The sequence below is a fragment of the Malaclemys terrapin genome, chromosome 2 (assembly GCF_027887155.1).
Source record: "Malaclemys terrapin pileata isolate rMalTer1 chromosome 2, rMalTer1.hap1, whole genome shotgun sequence".
Classification (NCBI taxonomy): Eukaryota; Metazoa; Chordata; order Testudines; family Emydidae; genus Malaclemys; species Malaclemys terrapin.
Window position 1 is genome coordinate 198,253,499 of NC_071506.1, and position 26,845 is coordinate 198,280,343.

The 26,845-nt window shown below is 42.0% G+C and overlaps 1 protein-coding gene across 2 annotated transcripts in view; it reads right to left on the reverse strand.

The window, feature by feature from the left end:
- The window catches only part of SEPTIN7 (septin 7), a 115,029-nt gene that overhangs the window by 36,961 nt on the left and 51,223 nt on the right, over nucleotides 1-26,845 (reverse strand). For both annotated transcript variants that reach the window (XM_054019280.1, XM_054019279.1), the window contains exons 3-5: nucleotides 18,762-18,868; nucleotides 3,337-3,437; nucleotides 2,287-2,421 (exon numbers count right to left, since the gene is read on the reverse strand). In XM_054019280.1, coding sequence (XP_053875255.1) covers nucleotides 2,287-2,421; nucleotides 3,337-3,437; nucleotides 18,762-18,868 — 343 coding nt within the window. The remainder of the gene's footprint in view (nucleotides 1-2,286; nucleotides 2,422-3,336; nucleotides 3,438-18,761; nucleotides 18,869-26,845) is intronic.

The following is a 26,845-nucleotide window of genomic DNA, read 5'->3' on the forward strand; positions in this document are numbered from 1 at the left end:
AATCCTGGTCTAGAGGACAAACCCTAGGGCTCAGAATTCTGTTCAGCTTCCATGCTGATTAAGTTATCTGAAGGGCCAAGACAATTAACAAGACTGGCAATTGCATGAAGAGTCCACCGTGAGTGGATTTATTCAGTTTATTTCATTTAAGCAGCTGGGAAACTGGATTCAAATCAGTAAAAGGCTGTGTACATTTCAACTCATCTTGTACTTTTAAAATCTATGAGAAATAGAAATTGTTTGTTCCCATGGACAAATACTGGAATCTCATTTGGCTGGCAAAGGCTAAAAATTTTTAAAATACTACATGCACCTGAATTTCTTTAAATAATATTTATAAGGATTTAAAGATGTAATCCAATAAACTCTCGTGGAAAGGTACTTAGCACTAGCTACTGTATATGTGGAATTAAGTGTTAGCTTTTCAACTATAGTTAAAAAAATCAAAACTTCCATTAAGCATCAAAAACAATGCATATTAGTTTGTTAAGAAAAAATCTATTTGGCGATGTGAGCCCATTTTAGCATGTCCAGGCCAAAAGCTTCAAAAATTAACACAAAACTGAGGGGAAAATATACTGAAGCAGAGAGGTATTTCACGATGTCATCGGCTGTTGTAAACAGAAATACTGGAGCTAACAGCCTCAAATAAAAAGGGAGTGGATAATTCCAGGGAGTTTTCCATGAGAGATCCAATCCTGGAACTCAATCCCAATTCTGGGTGACTACTACACCCCAGTTTGTTAATCTACTGCGCATGCCATCGGGTTCACTTAATTTCTCAAGCTTTTGTTGAGGGTGTGCATTGTCTTCAGGTGAAAGGAGCTTGCTGTCCCTGTGTTTATTTTTCAGCAGTTGGGGCAGTCTTTCTGGATTTAATGTGATTATTTTTCATGTACATACAAGTGCTAACATTTCAATTCAATTTTTATTTAATGAAAATACTTAAGAATTTTAAAACCAAGAGAGCAAAGAAAAGATACCTGCTCTACACATATTTTTACCCATTGTAAATGGAGTTTTGTTTTATTCAGAATAGACAGACAGATTTGTTTCACTTGACAATGACAATTATATAGGCCACAGTGAGCCCAGGAAACAAGATCAGACCATGTAACACCACAAAAAAACAGGTAGGAAGTGAGTAATATTCTTTACAGACAAAGCAATATCCTTAAAATAAATAAAAAAAGGGGAAAAATGGTAAATAGGCCTCAGTCACATTATATTCCCTGAGTACACTTAAGTCTTCTTGATTCAGTTGGTATTTTGGGGCAGTGTCACATTCTGGGGTGCAATCCAGACCAGTGAGGGGCTGTGTCACTCCCTGCCCCGTAACCATGGGTACCTCGCAATGCTTTGCTATTGGAGCTTCCAATCTAAGCTACTCACAACCAGCCTGCCAGTATGCAGGTCACACCCTGAGTATCTGTGTGCTAGACAGCACTGGTTCAGAAGCTCTGATCCCAGCAGCCTATCTACAGCTCTACCCTGGCTTCCACCAGCCTTGGTTTACTACTTTGCAGGGTGACCCTTGCTTTCCATTTCTAGTTTAAAGTACAAATGTAACAAGCAGAGAAAGTCACTCACAAATTAATCAAAGTTGTAATACCACAATAAATTGTGGTACATCTCCAATTTCAGATTAACATGGCCCAAGATCAAGTACTTCAAAAGTGCAATTTTCTCTCTCCCCCAGTAGAGAGAAGTCTGACCAACTTAAAAGTGAGATGGAGTGGATGAAAGTTTGCATAATAGTGAAATCTGTGAATTAAAGTAGATCATCAGTATCAGGAGTTTTCAACTCACTGAACAAAAGCCATGCTGAGTCCCAGTATGAATTTATGGCAAATATGAACCACTTGAATATATAGGTACATTTCCCCTCCCTTTTGAGTTATCATTTGAGTTCAAAGAAAGTTGAAAATTTGTTGGATGAGTTCTGGGAGCATCTTTTACAGTTAAAATTTTTAATAAATTGTGTGATAATTAATACAGAAATGGCATTAGGGGAATGAAAAACATACAAATATTCACAAAATGGGATAAACTGAATTTTTTTCTTGGTAACTAATCTTATTTCTTGGTATTCTGATTTATTACAAGTCTGGTTTGTTAGTGTTTGACAAGCCAAATTAAATTACCCCATGAAATTAAACAGCCTGCAGTCTATAAATTGAATAATCCTGACTTGGAATTTTGCATATTTTAGGAATGCCAAAGTTTGAAAGTGCATTTGAGATAGAATTGGGGGGGAAAGGCACATTAAAATATTAAGATACTAACCCATGTCCTGAAGGAGCAATGAAGTATAAACAACACTGCACCCTATTATCTGGCATCTGACGTCGATTCACACGAGATTCTGCATTCAGGTAGTCTTCAAACTTACTATCAATGTAGTCAATAACAGGCTGCCAACTACAGAGTGTACATAAATAAAAACCTGTAAGACCAGTTATACATATCGCATATGCATTAAACATCAATTTCTGAGATACACATACTGTTTATCTGTTTTCAGCAAAGTTAGTGGATGTACAGTATTGCTAGCGTACCTAGTTTAAAAATACTGAGCTATTTAAATGTAGGAGGAAAGATGGTCAAATTATATTCTAAACCACTTCAAAATAACAGAACTCTACTTTTAACTTGAATGTTAGCCAATGCATTCCTAAATCCTAGAAAACTTAGATTAACTTATAGTCAACAGAATTTCAAACTGTAATGACGTGCATTGCAAGTAAATATAAATTGTTAGTTCAATATAAACTAAAATATTCTAAGGAGTGCACAAAGTAAAAGGGAAAGAATAAAGGATTAAATATTTTAAAGGACCATTCAACTCTTAAAAAAAGACAAATCGCATCATAGCTTTAAGACAACAGTCCACATGTCCACTGAAAAGCCCTTTAAACACATCTATCCACTGTAATAGTATTAAACTGAACACTTACAAACAGTAACTAAAGGAATACTCTCTATAGTATGTCAAAGGATTCTAATCCTGTGACATCATAGAAATAATTAGTTTCAGCTTCTTGGGAGCATTGATAACACACAAAAGGCTGAAGATTCTGTTCACATTCGAGCTAGTTAGAGAGAAGCTGAAAGCATTTTAATCAAATTAAAATGGCAATAGGCAACCCAGCTTTTAAAATAAAATTTCTGGCTAATCGAGAAATTGCCAATACAAATGTATAAAAGTTTAAAGAAGTAAACCTTATGATTTAAAAGAAAAACTGACATCTTTAAAATGAGTTTTGATACTAAATGATCACAAGGACAATATTATTCAAATTTACTGTGGGAGATCATAAGAAAGTAATTTCTTACCAATTGCTATTATCCACTGCATCTCCAAATCCTGGTGTGTCAACTATTGTGAGTAGTAACTGAACACCACCTTCTTTGATTAAAACTTTTGACTGTTCAACCTATAAGATTAAAACGATTTAAATTCTCATATAGTAGTTATAATATAACAATGATTTTAAGTCACTTATTTCAATGCAAAAAACCCACAGACTCATTGTGTCTAGATAACCATTAGAATACAAAGTATATATCAACAATTATAGACTTGAGGAATTTTACAGTTCAAAATGGAAGCTGCAAAGACTCATTCTGTCTGTCATCTGACTTTTTATTTAAGCTTTAAGACAAAGTGAGGAAAATTGGATACTATCAATGTTAGAAAATCTATTTGTAAAGTATGTGAAGACGAGCTTAATATTTTCACTAGCCAACAGCATTATCCAATATTTTTATTGGTTGGCAGCATTATTTTAATTAGTTCCAATTTTATGCAGTTTTAGAACTCACTTAATTAGAAAAGCAAAGTGACCAATACTGATAGAAATTTAGCAAAAAGATCCCAAGGCTTGCACAGTCCATACTAAATCTTGTTGCAACTCAGTATACGTATTCTTACATATATACATGTGGAAGATCATACTAAGAGAAATTACTCCACTTTACTCCCTTTCAAGGAAGTGACCATCCTTTTTTAAAAAGTGAATAAAGCCTGAAATCTACTATTTCTATACATTTTGTTTAAAAATATAATTGTTTTAGAAAATTCAGTGTTTGGTAAAAATCAGTCCCAGAACAGAGTCTTCCACTATAAATGATTTTATTTTTCAGTTTTAAAAGCAAATAAGCGCCTTCTCTCTCTTTTCCTTAAAAAACATATATTGATTCTTCTGAACAGTTAGCAAGATTGCCAACATTAAGTGTTGGTTTCTTGAGCAGAGACAACATATATAGCTTTTTAAAAACCCAGCTGGAGCTAGTTTTGCCAATATCTGTTCTACAATATCATCCAATCAGGTTTGGTTTATGTATGCAAAGTCCCTCATCCCACCATGAGGTTATCTGTACAAGCCACCAACTTTGCATTAAATTTGAAGCTAAAATGTAGACTCCCTTTTTCATGAAGGCTTATCGGGGTTAGACAAAACCAGAGGAAACAACATTATTAATTTTGGTCTTTGTTTTTCTACGCTATGGTAGAAAGGAGGAGATGAGAGGCTCAAGGCCTCACAACCACCTTACCTTAGGGCACCAATCATATTTCAAGAATGTAGCAGCACTGTTCAATCCTCTGTCACCTTAAGGTGGCAACTGAAGGAATGCACATAATATGCACAGCACTTTCCAAAGTGTAATGTTCCGTACCTCTTGGAGTAGAATGGCTAGCAGGACTCTGCTCCAGGACTTATTTAGCTATGTAAACATCAATGACTAACTCTAGGAATGAAAGCTTTTCCATGCATATTAACTCTTTAGCCTCTCAAACTGCCAAAAAGTTTGGTGGTGGTTTTCCTGCTGTTGACTAAGACAACCAATTAAGATCTAGCAAGTTAAATGACCATTTCCTAGACCTAGACGCAAAGAGATGTCCTAACGTTAAGAAGCTCTGGACCTTATTACCAATCTTGTAAACCATGCAGCCCTGCAGTCATGTTCATTTGAGTGAGCACACACAGGCTACAGTTTTAGAATACTATTCCTATATATCCGTTTTCTGTATAAAATACTCCTCAGTCTGGGGCCCTTTCAATTTTTGTTCTTATGACAACTTTCCAGTGAAGTACCACTTTCACAAAAGCCTCAACGACAGACATGACTAAAAGCCCCAACTTTTACGAACAATTTCTATTATTTGGATGGGTTTCCTCACCAATCATATGATGTAATACAATGTTGCTATTTTAAGGTACAGAGCACGTCAGTGATGCAAAGTATTTCTTACACATACATAGCTAACTGCAGAACACAGTGAAATCACCACACTTGAAGTCAGCTGCAAGACACATTGCAACCATTTGCCACATGATCCAACTTAAAGTGAGTCACTAACAAATGGATAAACACCTTTAATAAAATAATAAATCTAGAATATAAGCTTTGTAGAAAATGAGAAAATGAAACAATAGTCTTGCAGAGACAAGACACTGAATATTATTCAAATAAGAGCAAAGAAAGCCAAGTTGCTGAGGAACATTCAATGTTTAATCCTAAGAATGATTTTTAGCCTCCTCTACATCTTCAAAACTATGAAATATCAGAAAAAGTGTGAATTAATGTATGCAATAAATAGAAGCATCTCCACGGCTGAATCATATTGGCTACTAAAAGGATACATTTTACATTTTGGACACCCTCACTTGTGCCTAAACAGAAAAAAAAATATCACTGGCATGGCTAGCCTGAAGTGCAAGCAACAAACACTATTGCTTGGAACCCTACACAGATTCCACAATGTGTAGTCGGATACCCTGACAAATGGATCAAGAGAGGAGGTACACAAGCCTGGATTCTCCCACCCCACCCTCCAAAGGTGGAACCAGACAAGGCCCAATCACCGAGTGAACTAAGTGAATTTGTGTCCATACATGGCCAAAATCTCAGAACACAGCAACATCTGGAATAGATCCAGACAACTGTAAACTAGTGTCATTCACATTTAGAATCCAACTGTATCCTATCATCTGGTTTTACAAGTATTCCCGAGAGATTCATGAAAAACAAATTAGGTCAAGTCCTGGAATTTAAAACTTTTCTTAACAAATCCATTCCAAATAACCATTTTCCCATGCACTTTAGTTAAGCAGGTCAGATTGGTCTATTACACTGGATCCTATCAAACTAAATACAAGTCTCAGTCTCACTACAGTAGACGCTTGTTTGCAGCAACACTTTGTAAGAGCAACCACTGCTTACTGAGAAACATTTCCCCTGGGAACACTTCCCCTACTGTGAATAGCTGACACTCCCCATGATAGCAATAGCCACTTAGGAGCAACATAGCAAAAGGGCACCGACATGTTGGTTACTAATGAGCGTCTACTGTATTACTATTGGATCAAGCATTTCTATATCACACACCATTTAAAATATTTAATTGATGATCAAACGAAGTGTATTTTACATAAGACCGCTTACTTTATAGCTTCTGAATTCACCTACCTGAAATCAACCCTGCATAATTTTTGTAAAACATTGCCAAAGTCCTGACTGATGTAAGTTGCAAAGTGGAAACTGAAAATATTTTGTGTTTGTTTAAAAGAATCCTTAGAATGAAACTTATTTTTCATTTTTGTTAAATAAAACTATTACCAATAACCTGCCTCGTGATTGTCAGGCACTGCCAAAATTACAGTTCATACTTATGCAGTTAAACTTCTTTATTCTAATCACCTTAACTCCTACTCAATAAATGGTTTTTACATGATCCAGACGAGCAGGAAAAATAATGTGTAATTTCTAATAAGACTGTTTCAATCCATATGAACAAGGAACAGCTCAGGTATAGGTATTAACTGGGAATGATAAACCTTAGAGCCCCTGAACATGCTGAATTTCAATTCACTATTTAAATCTGCCCCAAGATCACCCAACATGAGCATGAATATGGACACATGCTGATGCCATGTGAAACATTATATTAATAGATCAAGAACCTTCTCTATCTAGATATAATAGCTGAATTGGAATCACAATTAAATATCAGCCAGAGGAGTCTCTAATACATATAACATTCAAGGTCACAATTCTAATATTTTCCACTATTTACCTAAATGACATTTGAATTAAGAGACAATACTTCTTGATTTTTCAGCCATCACAAGATACAGTTGTACATGAAAAAGCAGACTGCCAGATAAGGGTAGCAACGGATCCTAAATGGATGAATGCCCTTCATACCATTACAATATAAATTTGTCATCCTTATGGGAACTCCTAATTTAAGCATATGAACAGAGACTGAACAAAGTTAAACAAGTGTGGTGGAGTAGTGAGGAGGACTAATTACTTCCAAACCATATGGATGTCCAGTTTCCATTTGTGTTTCAATTTGTATGAACATAAATCAAGTTAGAATCCTCTTCAACCACAAGACACTTGATTTCACTGAATTCTTACTGGTGGAGTAAAAAAGAGGCAGAGTTTTCAGGGTATACGGTTAGCAGATTTTAAGGCCAAAAGGGACCATTTTGATAATCTAGTCTGATCTCCTGCATAATAGGACAAAAAAAACCTCATCCAGTAATTTCTGCATCAAGCCCATAAATTCTGTTTTGCACTACAGCACATTTTAGAAAGATATCCAATCTTGATTTAAAGACTTGAAGTGATTGAGAATCCACCCTGCCTTGTTCCAATAGTTAATTACCCTCACTGTTAAAAAAATTGCACCTTATTTTTAGTCTGAATTTATCTAGCTTCAGCTTCCAACCACAGGATTGCATTATAATTTGTTAAGCTAGATTAAAAGAGCCATGTACTAAAATCTGTACTCTATGTATGTACTTGTAGACAGTGACACAGGCTAGGTCTACACTACCCATCTGAATCGGCGGGTAGAAATTGACCTCTCTGATTGATCGGGACGCGACAATCGATCCCTGAATCGACGCTCTTACTCCACCAGCTGAGGTGGGAGTAAGCGTCGTCGACGGGAAGCCGCAGAGGTCGATTTTGCCGCCGTCCCTACAGTGGGGTAAGTCGGCTGCGATACGTCAAATTCAGCTACGCGAATAGCGTAGCTGAATTTGCGTATCTTAAATCGACCCCGCCCGTAGTGAAGACTTGCCCTAAGTCATCTTAGCCGTCTCTTGAAAAAAATAAAATTGGACTATCGTCTCTCATCATAAATATGTTTTCCAGATCCTGAATCATATTTAGATTTTTTTTTTTAACCCTTTCCAATGTGTCAACATCCTTTTTGAAGCATGAACACCAGATCTGGCCATTGTAGTCCAATACTGTCTCACTAATGCTGTATCTAGAGGTAATACCACCTCCCTACTTATATTTCATATTCCTCTGCTTATACATTCAAGGATTACGTTTGCCCTCTTAGGTACAGCTTTGCAATGGGAGCTCATGTTCAGCTGACTATCCATGATTAACTCCAAGTCTTTTTTATTGCCACTGCATTCCAATATTCTGTTTCCCATCTTGTAAACATAACTTATATTTGGTCCTAAATGCATGATATTGCATTTGGTTGTATTAACATGTACACTGTTCAAGTGAGAAAACTGTTACCTACCTTCTCGTAACTACTGTTCTTCGAGATGTGTTGTTCACATCCATTCCACATTAGGTGTGCGCGTGCCACGTGCACGAATGTCAGAAACTTTCCACTTAGTGGCTCCCGGCGGGGGGCCCCCTGAGTGGCACCACTGCGCCATGCATATATATCCCCGCTGGCCTGACCCCCTCCAGTTCCTTCTTGCTGGTGACTCCGACAGAGGGGTAGGAGGGCAGGTGGTGGAAAGGACATGAACACCACATCTCTAAGAACAACAGTTACAAGAAGGTAGGTAACCGTTTTTCCATCTTCGAGTGCTTGTTCACGTCCATTCCACATTAGGTGAATCACAAGCTTACCTTTGGAGGAGGGTAGGAGTCATGGAACAATCGATTGGAGGACTGCCCTGCTAACCGCCGCGCCCTCCAGAGCCTGCTGGTTGACCGCATAGTGGGTCATGAAGGTATGCACTGATGACAAGGTGGCTGCCCTGCAGATCTCCTGGATTGGGACCTGTGCCAGGAAAGCCGTGGAAGCTGCTTGCGCCCTGGTCTAGTGGGCCGTGACCACCGGGGCCGGAACACCTGTGAGGTCACAACATGCCCGAATACAGTCTGTAATCCACGACGAGATTCGCTGCGCCGTCACCGTGAGACCTCTCATCCTCTCAGCTATGGCCACAAACAGCTGCATAGATTACTAAAGGGCTTGGTGCGCTCCAAGTAGAACGCCAACGCTCTACGGAAATCCAGGGTGTACAGGCTGCGGTGACTCGGGTCCGCATGGGGTTTGGGAAAAAACGGCAGACAAATGTTCTGGCCCAGATAGAATTGTGAGACCATCTTAGGGAGGAACTTGGGGTGTGGGCGGATCTGCACCTTGTCTTTATGAAACACTGTATATGGTGGCTCCGAGGTGAGTGCCCTCAGCTCAGATACCCTTCTCACCAAGGTGATGGCCACCAGGAATGCCACCTTCCAGGAAAGGTGGAGGAGGGAGCAGGTAGCGAGGGGCTCAAACGGGGGCCCCATGAGCTTAGAGAGGACTAGGTTGAGATTCCATGGAGGGACTGGGGGGGCCGTGAGTAAGAGAACACCCTTTCCAGTCCTTTAAGGAACTGCCCCACCATTGGGTGGGAGAACACCGAGGTCCCTGAAAACCCCGGGTGGAAGGCGGAAATGGCCGCCAAGTGCATTCTGATAGAGGACGGGGCCAGCCGTTGCTGCTTGAGATGCAGTAAATACTCTAGAATAGCCAGCACTGGGGCCTGGCCTGGCTGCATCTGTTGGGGCCCATATCAGCATGAGACCCTCTTCCACTTGGCCAGGTAAGTCCCCCTGGTAGAGGGCTTCCTACCACCAAGTAGAACCTGCTGCACAGGAAGGGAGCACTGTCTCTCCAAAGCATTTTGCCACAGAGCTTCCATTCTGTGAGATGCAGCGATTGCTGGTCGGGGTGGAGAAGCTGCCCTCTGTCCTGCGTGACGAGGTCCCGATGTAGGGGCAGAGTTACTGGGGCTTCCACCAACAGCTCCAGGAGTGTAGTGAACCAGTGTTGGCGGGGCCAGGCCGGGGCGATGAGGATGACCGTTGCCCTGTCCCTGCACACCTTGAGCAAGACCTTGTGCACTAGAGAGAGCGTGGAAAAGGTGTATTTCAATCCCCCTCCCCACGGGATCGTGAACGCATCGGCTATTGAGCCCGGACTGCGACCCTGGAATGAGCAAAACTGCAGGCACTGTGAGTTGCCCCTGGTGGCGAACAGGCCTACCCGGGGAAATCCTCACTTGCGGAAAAGCAAAAACACGACGTCCACTCTGAGCATCCACTTGTGCATGTGGTACGACCTGCTGAGGTACTCCGCCAGTTTGTTCCGCTCCTCCTGGAGATACGATGCCTCAAGGTGAATGGTGTGGGCTCTGCAAAAGTTCCAGAGGAGGAGAGCCTTGTGGCAGAGCGGCGAGGAACTGGCTCTGCCCTGCTTGTTTATATAAAACATGGCAGTCGTGTTGTCTGTCAGAACTGTCACGTTGTGACCAGAGTGGCGTGAAAGGTCTGGAAGGCTAACCGAACTGCCCTGAGCTCCTTCACGTTGATATGGAGCGACCGTTCTGCTTCCGACCACAAGCCCAGAGTCCTGAGGCCCCGCAGCTGAGCACCCCATCCGAGGTCTGACGTGTCTGTCAAGTGTCAGGTCCAGCTGATGTGCAGCAAAGGGGATGCCTTCGCAAACCACGATCTGGGATTGCCACCACAGCAAGGATTCCAGCATGTCTCCTAGGGCTGTCAGTACCAAGTCCAGGGGGTCTCTGCCTGGGCAGTATACCCGGGCTAGCCAAGCCTGCAGAGTCCTGAGTCTCAGTCTGGCATGCTTGACCAGATGTGTGCATGCTGCCATGTGACCCAGCAGCCGCAGGCAGCATCTGGTGGTTGTAGTGGGAAACTGGCACACGGAGTTCACTGCCTGCTGGATGGTCCGGAATCGTGATTCTGGAAGGCTCACCCTTGCCTGCACCACGTCTAGAACCACCCCTATGAATTTCACTCTCTGCATTGGAATGAGAGTGGACTTGGGGACGTTGACCAGGAGCCCCTGCACGTGGGACCAAACCTTCTCTTTGGACTGGCCCGCCAGGAGCCAGTCGTCGAAGAACGGGTAAACCTGAATCCTCTGCCCCCGTAAGAAGGCTGCCACTACTGCCATGCATTTTGTGAACACCTGTGGGGCTGCAGCTAGGCCAAATGGGAGAACCATGAACTGGTAGCGTTCCTGGTTCATGGTGAAACTCAGGAATCAGCGATGTGCTAGGTGGATGGCGATATGAAAGTACACATCCTTCATGTCGAGGGCAGCGTACGCGTCCCCCGGATCCAGGGAAGGGATGATGGTGCCCAGAGAGACCATGCGGAACCAGGCCTTGCCAGAAACTTGTTGAGACCGCGCAGGTCTAGAATGGGGCGAAGGCCCCTTTTGGTCTTGGGAATGAGGAAATAACAGGAGTAGAACCCTTTCCCCTTTAGGTCTTTCGGTACTACCTCTACCGCCCCCGCCTCTAGGAGCGAGAGAACCTCCTTTTCCAGGAGATGCTCGTGAGAAAGGTCCCTGAAGAGGGATGGAGAAGGGGGTTGGGGGGATGGTAGGGAGGAAAACTGTAGCATGTATCCCCTTCATACCGTGTGTAACACCCAACAGTTCGACATAATGCTGGACCACGCACGGGAGAAATGGGACAGGCAGTTCAGGAAACAAGGGGACGGATCCGGTGAACGATCTGGTACGTTGTCCTTGAGCGCATCTTCAAAAGCCTGGCTTGGGGCCTGGCCGGGACTTGTGCTGGTCTTGGCTCTGGCCCGGCCTATTGGAGTTATTATTGCACCGCCTCCTGTTATCTCCGCCTCGCCTGCAGTAAGGTTCATGCCTAGGACGAGGCTGGTATTGACGCTGAGGAGGCAGCTGTGGCTTGAAGGACTTCCTCTGAGTCGCCGGGGTGTGCATACCCAGCGACTTGAGTGCAGCCCTCGAGTCCTTGAGGCTATGCAGTTTTGTGTCCGTTTGGTCCGAAAAGAGTCCGGACCCTTTGAAGGGGAGGTCCTGGAGCGAATTCTAGACCTTGGTTGGTAGACCCGACTCCTGAAGCCACACCAAGCACCACATGACTATGCCCGATGCGATTGTCCTGGCTGCTGCGTCTGCCAAATCCCAAGGATGCCTGGAGAGAGGTTTTCGCTACTGCCTTGCCTTCATCCACCAGGGCGATGAACTCCTGTTGGGAACTCTGCGGGAGGTTGTCCTTAAACTTCCTTACTGCCGCCAGGAGTTGAAGTTATGCCTGTTGAGGATAGCTTGTTGGTTAGAGATCCTCAACTGGAGGCCCCATGACGAATACACCTTCCTGACAACAGGTCCAGATGTTTCGCTTCCTTGGCCTTAGGGGCTGGGGCTTGCTGCCCATGGCGTGCTCTCTCATTCACCACCGAGACTGCCAGAGAACATGGGCTTGGGTGGCAGAACAAGAAGTCATAACTCTTTGACGGGGTGAAGTACTTGCACTCCACACCCTTGGCTGTTGGCGCGCTGGAGACCGGGGTCTACCATATAGTCTTATAGTTCGACTGAATGGTCTTAATGAGTGGGAGAGCTATTCTGGATGGACCCTCCATGCTCAGCAGATCCACCATGGGGTCCTCCTGCTCAACCATCTCCTCGGCCTGCAACCCCAAGTTATGGGCAACTTTACGCAGCAGCTCATGGTGGGCTCTGCGATCTATTGGCGGAGGCCCTGATACTGCTGTGCCAGCCACCGCTTCAACTGGGGATGAGGAGATCAGCAGCTGCTCAGTTTCCTTCTGCTGGTCTCCCTGGTCCCCCTCCCCCAAAGGAGGGGCTCCTGGCTAGGGCCAGGGCAGATGACCTTGGGGCAGCACCGGACTCTGTGCTGGTCTCTCCTGTCTCTCGCCCGGCGAAGATGCAGGTGATCTGGACACCGTAGCTTCCCGCACAGAAAAGCGTCGGTGTGGGGACCGGGACCACTGCACCGAGTAACTGGCCCTGGAGGGAGCCCCTTGCTGCTGGTGGTAGGCCCAAAGGGTGCAGAAGGGCCAGTGTCCTGGCGGTCCCCATTGGGGGTGCCAGCCAGCCGGGTGTTCCCTGCTGTCCGGTGTGGGTAACTGTGTCTGCCCGAGTCAGTGCCGGACTCCGGCGACGCTAAACGAGAGGGCCACAGCGGTGCCGTCGATCTGTGCCATTGGGAGGTCGACAAGCGGCTTCTTGCCGATTGGGAGTGGGACCGGTGTCTTCTGGGAGCCTTCAGCAATGACCAGCTCCTCTCCTTCTGGTGCCGGCCTCTGGGGGGCGCCGGAGAGCATCGTGTCCCTTCCGCTAATCCCGTGCGCTGACTCGTCTCCAGTACCTCTGAGCTCGATCGGGACCAACGCCGGGAGCGATGTCGGGACAGTGTCCTTGAACAGCCCACCATTGCCGAATTTTCCGTCAACGGCACCCTGGGCTCGGGTGCTGGAGGCTTCTCTCTGGTCAGGAGGGGGCTCGCCGCCAAGAACATGATGAGGTCCTTCGCCACCTCAAATTTGTCAGGCGTGGAGGGTTGATCTATTACTCCCTCGAGCCCGTCGTCCGCACTTAGAGCCAGACTCGGAGGGACTTGTGGTATTGGTGCCACCGTTGACAGCACCGGTACAGCGTCCATCCCGCTTTTCCCGGTGCCTTAGATGGTGCCAGTCTTCCTTGCAGGGAACATCCGCACCCTTCTTTCGGCTTTGCCTTGGGCTGCACCAGGGAGGACGAATGGTGCCAGGGCCTACTTTGGCGCTCCGAGGCTGATGGCTTGCGGTGCTTGGCCGGTACCAGGTCTCTTGACGACTCCGGGGCACTCCACACCGAGGAAGCTGGAGCAGACGTTGGGCGCTCCGGGCCCGGTGGTTCCAGTGTAGTCTCCATCAACAACTGCTTCAAACGAAAGTCTCTCTTTGTTCTTGGCTTAAACGCCTTGCAAATCTTACACTGCTCTGTTTGGTGTGCTTCCCCCAGGCAACATAAACAGGAGTTGTGGGGGTCACTAACCGGCACAGGCTTGCAGCATGTGGGGCAAGCCTTAAACCTGTGGGCCTGCGGCATGCTCCGCAGCCGGGGCAGGTGCTGGAAGCCTCCAAGCACCTAATCTACTAAGTGTCTACAACAAGGGAATGCTAACTAACTGATAACAGCTACTCTAAGGCTAAGGGATTGCTTCTCGTACGAGAGCAAGAGGTTGTTCCAAAGCCACCAAGGACGGTAAGAAGGAACTGGAGGGGTTGGGCTAGCGGGGGTATATATGCATGGTGCAGTGGCACCACTCAGGGGGGCCCCGCTGGGAGCTGCTAAGGGAAAAAAGTTTCCGACGCTCATGCAAGTGGCGCGCGCACACCTAATGTGGAATGGATGTGAACAAGCACTCGAAGAACAACCCACTTTACCAGCTGATCAAGATGTATTTCGATAACTGACCTGTCCTCATTTACCACTGTGCCAATTTGTGTGTTAATTACTGGTAAAATTTGCAACTTTTTCATACTATTTTCCACATTTTTTATACATATATATACACATACACACACACACCCCGAATAACCTTGGGCCAAAAAACATTTCCATTTACGATCACCGTAAGGTGAGTTAACCAGTATTTAAATCCATGCTTTTTACTCAGATTATTATAGGGACTAAGGGCTTGTCTACATGGTGGGGTAACATGCCATACGAAGATATGGTTTTAGAAGCGCATTAACATGTTTCACATTAATTGGTCCACGTAGACCCTGCTGGTGCACACTAAAGGTTCACTAGTGCACTTTAACATAGTGCTGTTTCAAACATGGACATGTTTAAAAATTACATGCTTGTAGGCTGCACTGCTACTCTGTGTAGACAAGTCTGAAGTCTTGACAGAATTCTAGATATATTATGTCAACAGTACCTTTACCAACCAAATTGGTGATCTCAAAAAAGTTGTATCTAATTTGTTTGACAGGATCTATTTTCCAAGGTCACCTTGACTAGCATAAATTATACTACCCTCTAATAATTGCATTGTAAGAACGGCCCTACTGGGTCAGACCAAAGGTCCATCTAACCCAGTATCCTGTCTTCCGACTGGCCAGTACCACATGCCCCAGAGGGAATGAACAGAACAGGTAATCATCAAGTGTTCCATCCCCCCATCGCTCATTCCCAGCTTCTGGTAAACAGAGGCTTGGTACACCAATCCTGCCCATCCTGGCTGATAGCCATTGATCGACCTATCCTTCATGAATTTATCTAGTTCTTTTTTGAACTCTGTTATGGTCTTGGACTTCACGACACCCTCTGGCAAGGAGTTCCACTGGTTGACTGTGCGTTGTGTGAAGAAATACTTCCTTTTATTTGTTTTAAACCTGCTGCCTATTAATTTCATTTGGTGACCCCTAGTTCTTGTGTTATGAGAAGTAGTAAACACTTCCTTATCTACTTTCTCCACACCAGTCATGATTTTATAGACCTCAATCATATCTCTCCTTAGCCGTCTCTTTTCCAAGCTGAAAAGTCCCAGTCTTATTAATCTCTCCTCATACGGAAACCGTTCCATACCCCTATTCATTTTTGTTGGCCTTCTCTAAACCTTTTCCAATTCCCATACATCTTTTTTGAGAGGGGGCAACCACATCTGCACACAGTATTCAAGATGTGGGCAGGGGGAGCTCCAGGCACCAGTGCAGCAAGCGCATGCCTGGGACGGTAAGCCGCTGGGGGCGGCCTGCCGGTCGCTGTGAGGGCGGCAGTCAGGCTGCCTTCGGCGGCATGCCTGCAGGAGGTCCAATGGTGCCGCGGTTTCGGCGGCAATTCGGCAGCAGGGACGCCGAAGGTGCGGCACCGGTGGACCTCCCGCAGGCATGCCGCCGAATCAACGTGACCAGCAGACTGCCCGCAGGCGCACCACTGATAGCCGCCTGACTACCGTGCTTGGGGCGGCAAAAAACAGAGCCACCCCTGGATGTGGGCATACTATGGATTTATATAGCGGCAACATGATATTTTCTGTCCTATTATCTATCCCTTTCTTAATTATTCCCAGCATTCTGTTCACTTTTTTGACAGCCGCTGCACATTGAGTGGACGTTTTCAGAGAACTATCCACAATGACTCAAAGATCTTTCTTGAGTGGTAATAGCTAATGTAGACCCCCATCATTTTACATGTGTAGTTTGGATTATGCTTTCCAATGTACATTACTTTGCATTTATCAACATTAAATTTCATCTACATTTTGTTGCCCTGTCACCCAGTTTTGAGAGATCTTTTTGTAGCTCTTCACAGTCTGCCTGGGTCTTAACTATCTTTAGTAATATTGTATCATCTGCAAATTTTGCCATCTCACTGTTTACCCGTTTCCAGATCATTTATGAATATGCCGAATAGGACTGGTCCCAGAACAGACCCCTGGGGAACACCACTATATCTCTCTCCATTCTGAAAACTGACCATTTATACCTACCCTTTGTTTCCTATCTTTTAACCAGTTACCAATCCATGAGAGCACCTTCCCTCTTATCCCGTGGCAGCTTACTTTGCATGAGAGCCTTTGGTGAGGGACCTTGTCAAAGGCTTTCTGAAAATCTAAGTACACTATATCCATTGAATCCCCTTGTTCCACATGCTTGTTGACCCCCTCAAAAAATTCTAGTAGATTGGCGAGGCATGATTTCCCTTTACTAAAACCATGTTGACTCTTCCTCTACAAATTATGTTCAACTATATGTCTGACAAACCACTGATGACATACTTTCTCTAAGGGAGGAGGAACTAGCTGCACTGCTCTCTTTACAGTAACTGCTGGTTGATTTACAAAGCCATTCTAGAAAAATTTCAGAGTAAAAGATTCTTGAAGTATCCTAGAAGTAATACTGCAAGTAAAAAACTTACCAATAACCTGTCTCATGATTGTCAAGCACTATTAGCTTTTCCAAGATATTTTCCTAAGATTGATGCCATGTTAACTGGCCTACAATTACTGGGTCATCTACACCCCCTTTTAAATATTGGCATAATGAACTTTTTTCCCAATCCTCTGGAACTTCCCCAGTGTTCCAAGATTTGTTAAACCTAAATTAGCAGATCAGAGAGCTACTCTTGGTTTAAGTTATCCAGTGCTGTTGATTTTAAAAAGATTACAAGTCGTCGTTTAACTTCCTCCCTAGTTATTGAGGGAATAGAAAGTTTTGAATGATCACTATAAGATATGAATACATCATCCTGCTTCTTTTCAAGATTACTACTATTAGCCAATCATGGTTTTAAGCATAGTCTTATATTGCACACATTACATAATTTAAATTCATGTTACATCATTATGATTTGATTATTGGTGTAAACACACTAGATGACATTTGCCTTGCATTAGTCTTTCAGATCTAGTAAACCTAAATGTTATTTTTAAGAATAGATAAAATTCAAAGACAAATGTTATTTAAATTATGGTATCACTTTAAAGCATGATTAATCACTGGCAATATAATACAAAGAAAATAGCATACAAAAAATTAGGAATTTTTGATCATCATCTTTGGTCTGAAATATTTAAATGTAATTACCTACTGGTAACATTCCTCTGCCTGAATATAACTTTCCAGTTTTTAAATTTGCTAACTGCACTTAGTTATCTGGAATTCTACTACAGCATGACAAGCCTGTAAATAAAACAATATGAAACCCTACACAATGTATATGGCCAAAACTATTACGAGAAAGGATATAAATTGAAGAACTGCACTGTATAACTTAATTTAGTACAATGCATTTGAGGAAGTGTTCCGTTCCCCTCAATAAAGCTCTGAATATCCTGCCTTGGTCAGTTAGACCTTTTGGCATATATTTAACTTTTTCCACAACAATGCAAATTCTTTTCGTTACGGTTAAAAAGGGGTCTCGATTTTTAAAGTGTATGCCTATCATGTTTTGTACACTGAACCTGAATTCTGCAACAAGTGTCTCACCCTAGCTCCCACATTTCATCAACACTAAATTCTACAGCATTGTAACATTTTGGTGTAATTATAAGATACAAAACTATTCAAGAGGCTATGTTCCTCTATAAGAATGACTGCAATTTCAGTTTGTCTGAGATCATCATCTTAACAAGACAACTGCACTTGGGTGGCACAAAGAGGAGAAAAGGACTGGGCTGGATGGTTTGGAATCTGGAATGGGGAGAGGTCAGAAGATAGACAGGGCTTCTTTTTAAAAAGGCAACTGGAAAACAGGAAAGGCATTTAGGACATTAAACTTTGGAGAGTAATAAAAACATGAACCTAACGCGTTTATTGAATCTATATTGAAAAAGCCATGCATTTACACAGCAATAGCTTCACTTCTACAGAGAGTTTCCTGCCTCTGAACAGGAACAACTGGAATGACTGAAGGATCAGGGACCTTCAGTGAGATTTGTGGCCACCTGTCAGATAGCTGAGGATTTGATCACATCACTGGCAATAGTGGCAACCACACAATAGAAAAATAGCTTATTTATACATGCAAGTTATTGATTTATTGTAAAGAAAAACTACAGATAGAAAAATGAACAAGCTTACAGTACAAGCTAGGTTTTTCTTTGGGACCCTAACTTCAAAACACTATCTTAAACTATTGTCAGTTTGCAAATTACAAGACAAAAAACAAGTTATACACATACCTGTACAGTCTTTTTAATTCTATGTGAAGGACCTGGATAGTCTGGGGAATATAAGTCTGTTAAGAATAATGAGTTGATTAATGTTGATTTTCCCAATCCAGATTCACCTAGAAGAAAGGGGAAATATTAGTCCATACAATTAGAATCACCACACATAGTACGCACTTTTTATAATCTCACATTTTAAAATTTGGTATGTAAAAAAAAACCCAAACCTTTCCTAGCTTCAATCATATGCTCAGAGGAAACAGGCCACGGCTATTTTACATTGCAAAATGAGACTTTCACTGCTAAGTTTACAAGCATCTACTTTTCACATTGAATCCCATAACAGTCCTAAGTGCTGAATGCACTTTGCTACTTTTCCTCCCCCCTCTCTGCCCCTGTCATAAAATACACACACAAGACATTGCTATGTGAAGTTCTAAGCAGGCTACCTATTTGGAACTGGAAGTATAGTGTACCAGCGGAACTACCTTATTTAAAATTTTATGCAATCGTTTTATTATAACTAAAGATTGTTACTTCGGTTTAGCTCTTGTGGTTCTAAGTAATTAGAATGCAGTTCCAAATGTACATGGTTTGCATGGGAATTATTTTTGCAATTTGCTCGTAAGTGACAATAAAGCAGGCACTGCTAACCTATTTGTAGAAGTAATTGCCAATTCAAAATGAAGGTTACAAACCCCATAAAAATTCTGCCTATTTACAGATCCACAGAAGCAGGGTATGAGGTACATCAACCACTAAAACAATTTATAAACTAAGTCCTTGTCTTTACAACAGCAAAAAAATTAAAACCAACCACTTAAGAACTATTACAACATTCATTCACTGATATGTGAACCGGAAAAAAAAAAAAAGTGTGTTAGTCAGGTTTGCGGCTTGCTTCAAGCCTTGGTACACTGTGCTACTCAAGGGGGGACTGAAACAAAGGCAATGACAGAGAAATTTGCTCCTAAGCCAATAAAGGCTGATTCAAACCACTGATGACAATTTCTCTAAGGGAGGAGTAACCAGCTGCACTGCTCTCTTTACAGTAACTGCTGGTTGATTTACAAAGCCATTCTAGAAACATTTCAGAGTAAAAGATTCTTGGCAAAAAATCCTAGAAGTAATTCTGCAAGTAAATGAATATGAAAATTGTCAAAACAAAAGCTCACGTTATTGCTTATTACTATTATGAACTGCAGCAAAGGGCTTGTCTTCACAGCAAGTTAGGCTCGGGTGAGTGGAGTAGCCAGAGCTCCAGGGCCAGATAATGACATTCTGAGGCCTTAAGCTATGTCAAGTGTAAGAGGGCCCCATACCATAAAAAAATAATTCATTATTTTCACAAAAAGGACATTGAATATATGAACACGAAAGATTTATATTTGCATATATACAAAGGCAAAGTTGTAATAGACTAGAATAATAATCTAACTAAAACACATCTTGCAATATGCCTGTTTGCATTATAGAATAGTTTCAAATTAACATTTTCATCTATGATTTCTTTAGTAGATATGAAAACTTTAGATCTACAACACAAAAGCAGTTACAGTTACGCAGATCAGCTTACTTAAGGAAGCAGTACAACCTGCAGTATGTCTGTTTGCACATCACATTAATTTTAACACTGAAATTTAAAACATTTTCTTTTGTGATTTTTGGAAAGCCAAGTCACTGATGAGATCCTCAAATGATAAGCTATGGAGTGTGTCATTTTGATGCACAGAATGCTCAGGGTAGATAGCTTTTCTTGCAGAATTTTTTAGGCAGACATCTCTCTTCGCATTTGCTTCTCTATCCTGTCTCCCCTAGGACCACTAATTTATCTTGAGTAAACACCTCGGACACACAGAGTGACAACAAGCTATGTGCACGAAAGAGAAAGAATTTACCAGAAAAAAAACTGGTAATCTCTAGACAGGAATTGAGAAAATGAGAAAAACTAGCCTATATTAAAGCAAACATAATGACTATTATAGGCTTTAAATAGCCTATAAATCATATGTACACATAGTCTGAAATAACTCACCAAGTACTCAGAATATTTTTGTGTGTGTGTGTGTGTGTGTGTGTGTGTGTCTTCCTTCCCTTCTCTCAAAACCCTCTATTTCTTTTCGTCAGCACTCTCCGATATTTACTGTGAAGGTTCACGAAACAGAGGGAAGCCAACACAAATTTATCCTCATCAAGATCCACTCGACCTAAGCCCATAAGTTGATCACTTGCAAACTCAATCATGTGAAGCCTGGATAGTGCATGAAGCAGAAAGCGGAATGCACACTAAAATACACAATTGTACATATGTACAGATCAAAAGAAAGAACCCACTAACACTTAAGAAAACGAAGAAAATCAGTAGTGAAGGCACTATACGACTTAGCATGCTGGCCCATAAACAAAAGATGGCTGCCTTCTGGCTACTACCAGCCAACGGGGATGCTATACATGATGTCACTCCTAGGACGAGTTCCATACGAGTATGAGCTTGGCAAGACTGCTTCACGACACTGCTGTCTCCAACTTCACATTTTCCCCGATGTTATCAGCAGTGAGATTTTATTTAAATAAGTTACGAAGGCACGGTCAGAATTTTACCAGTAGGAACTGGCCAACAAAACATTGCCTTAGAAGACGGATAGCAGATTTACTTGTAGAAATACTAATTTTACAACTGCAATTATATTTTTTTCCTCAGCCCTGGTGTCCTGCCTATCAATAACGAACAATTAGTGAAGAGTACAGATAGGGTAAGGGTATGTGTGTAGCCAGATGTGTATATTTGTCATATTTGAACGAAAATGTCTCTATTTAGAGAGAATCTTCTTTCCCATATTTCCTTTATTTTTATCAACCGATTTTGATAAAATTTGAAATGGAGTCAGTTTTTTCTTTTTTAGAGGCCCCTCATATTGCGAGGCCCTAAGCTGTAGTTTAGTTACTTTATGCCTTAATCCAGCCCTGCAGAGCTCACTATCTAAAACTAACTTGAGTGAGCGCTTGCCTTCACAGAGCAGCAATGTTGTGCATTAGTTGATCCGTATAGACCTGGGGTAGTCAACAGGCAGACCGTGGGCCAAATCCAGACTGCCAATTTTGAATGAACTCTGACATTTTTTTATTTAATTATCTTTTTTTTCCCCGCACCCCTCAGGACTCTGGACCTTGACAACAAGAATTGATTATCCCTGGTATAGACCCTATTGGTGTGCATTACAGGTTCCCTAGTGTGCATTAAAGTACTACTATTTGAAATAGCACTGAGTTAAGAGCACACTAGGGAACTGTTAGTGTGCACCAGCAGGATCTATACAGACCAATTAATGTCCAACACTTTAGTGCCCTTTAGAAATCACAACTCGTATTGGTCACATTATCCCACCACGTAGACAAGCCACACAAATTACAGATCAGCCACACTGAACCTACAGTTGTGCTACACAGCATCTGAGGAGCTGTAACTTGAGCTTTAACCCACAGCCCCTGACGGATCAACTAGCTCAAGTTTTATTAAAGCACCACTTAATTTGAGCTATAGATCTGTGTGTGGAGACGGGAGTTGGGTTAGGGGCAACACTCATGTTCTACTTAGAGCTAACACTGCAATGAAGTTTGTAAACGATCCATAACAGTTGAAGTCTCGCAGGCAAAGCAAGTCTTAATGATAGGCTAAAGCATTGAAGATAGCGATGAGATGGGTTTTTTGGGGGGGTGGTCAAGTTGTTGTGCATACAGCACTGTTCTGGTAATTACTGTGCTTGCAAATATCTATTTTCGAATAGACACATACTTGTACCCTTCCGCTTACAAGGTTTTTAGTACAAGGATAAGTTGCTCAAATTCTTCCTTACTCATTTTGCAACAAACAGGTGGGCTCTGATCACCAAATCTGAAGCTGTGATCAAAATTTGAGCTGAAGTCATAATGTTGCTCATTGTGTAAGATACAACCTTGTGTATACAAGGAAAGTTGAGGAGTTCTGTTGTGCCTTTTGGCTTCTCTCTACACAAGAACGCTGCCTCATTTTCTAATGTGGCAACTACCGTATATACGCATTCATAAGCTGAATATTTTTGATAAAAAAGTGACACAGAGAGAGGGTTGGCTTATAAATGGATCTATACCACAATGTGATGATTTTAAAACTATGGAATCATTGAATTGAATATCTAATACAGTGATTGGCAATCTTTGGCCCGCAGCCCGCCAGGGTAAGCACCCTGGAGGGTCAGGCCGGTTTGTTTACCTGCCACGTCTGCAGGTTCGGCTGATCGTGGCTCCCACTGGCCGCGGTTTGCCGCTCCAGGCCAATGGGGGCAGCAGGAAGCGGCGGCCAGCACATCCCTGAGCTGAGGGGCTCCATGCCTGCAGACGCTCCAGGTAAACAAAATGCCCCGCCCTGCCAGCGGCTCACCCTGATGGGCCGGGAGCCAACGTTTTCCAACCCCTGAAATATAGGGTCGGCTTATGAAAGGGTCATACAGTTTTTGCTATTACTACCTATACATTTTGGGGGGTGGGGAGGTCGGCTTATAAACGAACGGGCTAATGAACGAGTATATATGATACTATGAATGTTACACCTTTAGGTCACTGGAAGAATCTCAAAACGCTTTGTTATTTAACAAATATCAGCAATTGCATGGGTTGCAGAAAGATGTTGGTATGTTATATTCTGGGCTCCTTTCAGAGTCAATGATGTATTTTTTTTTTTAAGGTTAGTCAAAATGTACTGCTGTTCTAAATGCCTCAGCTTTTTTTAAATGGGAACGTAAAACACAGAAATCTTTGCTAAACTATTTGCCTTGGCTTGCCAGGTCAACATCGAGACGGAACATGTGGAAATAAGATTCTGAAGTTTTAAGGGATCTGATGGGATACCACAAGCTCATCCTATATAAGGTAACGTTCTCTGAACTTCCGCTCCTCAGTTACTACACCTTTAGGCCCCTGCAGGTCTGGTCTTTCCATTACTGTAGCGGGGCTGAGGAAAAGGTTTCTTGAGTTGAAGCTGCTAGAAAAATAAGTAGATTAACATCATTTGTGCACCACCCAGTTTTTCTATATACCTCTTTGTTCTTCACTAGATGGTAGACTTGGGTAGAGAGAGGAGCCAGGGAAAAGCATGAATGAGAGTTAGCTAGCCCTGGCCACAAAGCAGAATGGATCAGGAAGGGATTACAAGAATATATGACAAAATAAGACCATTAACATCTGACAATTTTGTCACAGGCTTGGAATCACTGACAACTGTATTTCTGACGGCTTACTCCCTTGTACCACCCTTTTCATTTGCAGATTCTGATTACATCACCAGCCCCTCTCTGGGATGAGAAAAAGTACAGCAGACCACCCTGCTTCCCCAGCAATTAAAGAGAATCAATACATGAGTTAGAAGCATGTTTAGTCTGCAAGCTACCAACTAGCCCACCCCATAATGTATATTCTCCTGCTCACCACTCAACACCTCCTGCCTTCTTCAATACTGCTCATTGGGAAGTCCATCCATGAAAGGGAAGCAAAGTTGGTTTGTTGTTGTTTTTTTTTAATCAAAAACAAAGGATCCAAGAACATGAAAGTGTAGTAAAAAGTGAAACTACATCACATCCACTGGTAAGTAGTTCCAATGACTATGTTGTGTGTGTATATAAATTCATATTTGAATGTCAGCTTCAACTTCCAACCTTTGAATTTTTGTTTTGCCTTAGTCTGCTATATTACAGATCTCTCCTACTATATCTTCAGGGAACATATGTTTAGTTGGCTATTCCCCATCACTCCTAAACCCTTCATATGAGTCACTTCTTTCTATAGTTTCCCTGTCCTGTAAGCATGGCCTACATTCTTTATGCTCAGATACATGACCTTGCATTTGACCATATTAAAACACATTTGATTGCATCCACCTTATAAAGTGAACCAGATCACTAAGTGATGTATCATTAACCCCACTCCAATGTGTCTTCTGCAAACTATTAGCAAATATAATTTTTTTAACCAGATCAATAGTATTAAATAGTGTTGGGTCAAAGAACTGAATCCCGCAAATCCCACTAGAAATTAATTTAATGATTCTCCACTAACAGTTATGTTTTGAAATCTATCAGGTAATCAGTTTAATTCATTGACTATATGCTACACTGATTTTGTATGACATTACCTGCTGCACAGTTGAGAATCTGGTCTTAAAATTCTAATATATGAACGACATTAAAAGTACTTTTCCAGTTCCAAATAGTTCTAGAAGATTGGCTAGGAGCTACTCATCCCCATGAAAAGGGTGTTTTGTTTTGTTTTTGCAAGCATTGGCGTCTAAGCTTCTATAATCAAAATATAAAATAAATTAGGATTTGTTGTTTTTTTAAAAAGGTATAAATTAGTCCCACTAAAAACAGTAACTAATTTGAACCACACTATCCAACCTAGAATGATATGAAATACAGGTTCACAAACATTTAAATTCCTCCTGCTCATTGCAGTATTTAACATTTACCTTATTAGCTTTTATTTCACAGTGGCCAACATTTTGTAATGCTAACCCACTGGAGATAAATGCTACAGAGCAAAGTTATACTCATTTTCCACAATATGTGCAATTTTATCATAGCACACCACTACATTTTGAGCAGAGAACTGTATTTAGACCTATTTGAATTTTAGTTAGATTTCCCCCCCCATAAAATGCTTTAAAATTATAGGGATGGTAGGAGCAGCTCACTTTCATAAATCTCTTTTCTCAATCTTGTAAAGCAGATAATTTTGCTTAGTGCATTTAATAGTTTCGGTATGGTGTGTATTTGGTGCTATTACAAAGCAATATAAAATATATAAAATATATAAAATATAAAATAAATCCACCAAATATGCTTTCCACTAACGCTTATTTAAAATCAGATGTATGTATTCTGTTTTTGGCAGGTGTCACTATATTTTCTCAGGGGGGATTTTTTGGATGATTTTTCCATTAGACAATGTTTTTACATGAGAGATTCTCCATCAATATAAAACTGGTACTTATAAGCCACAGGAAAAAATAATTATATCAGACTGTCAGACAGTATAAAAAATAATGTATTTCATGTCTTTTCATCCTTACACAACTCACTGTACATGTATGCACACAGTGCCTGCAGCTGTATGGAAATGCCTGATGTCCTGAATAATGGCTCTGACGCAGCTGCAGCACACATCAGATAGTTTTGCACAGGAATGAAGCTGCATGCATAGGTAAAAGTTCAGTAGGAGATGCTATATTAATTTTTTGGTGTAGGTTCCAAAGTAGATGAGAAGCAGAAGAGACTGAAAAGGTACTGAAAGATAGGATAGAACAAGCCACTTCACACAGGTGGTAAATGATGCTATGGTAAGTAAACCAAGCCACTATAGGGGACGTCAGGGTAAGACTGCAAGACCCTTTCCATTCCAAGATTTATTCTGGAACCTCTCCACCGAGATTCATTCCTGTTCACAAATACATTTTAAAAGATACATGAATACATATGTTAATGTCACTGTATTGGTATATTTGAGTAAGATAATTTGGACTTAAATAATGTGGCTACAAACGACAAAGGATCATGCAGTGCCACATTTTAGAGATGTTTCAGAGTAGCAGCCGTGTTAGTCTGTATCCGCAAAAAGAACAGGAGTACTTGTGGCACCTTAGAGACTAACACATTTATTAGAGCATAAGCTTTCGTGGACTACAGCCCACTTCTTCGGATGCATACAAGTGGGCTGTAGTCCACGAAAGCTTATGCTCTAATAAATTCGTTAGTCTCTAAGGTGCCACAAGTACTCCTGTTCTTTTTACATTTTAGAGTTTCTCCCATAAATATAGGTCTATAGTTCCATACAGAACACATGGCCTTGTAAAAAGTCTTGCAGCATTTTAGATTAACATTCTATAAAAATATATAAAAAAGCAAGAACAATCTAAACCTCCATTTAGTGATCTTTGTTCTTAAATTAACAGTTTCAGAGAAATCACATTGGCTGGAGCCATGAACAACTTTTTGGTACAACACAACAGCAGGGAAGCCTATGGCAGATGAACTTTGCTTTTGCCTCTGGGCAGTCACATTGCCAACATG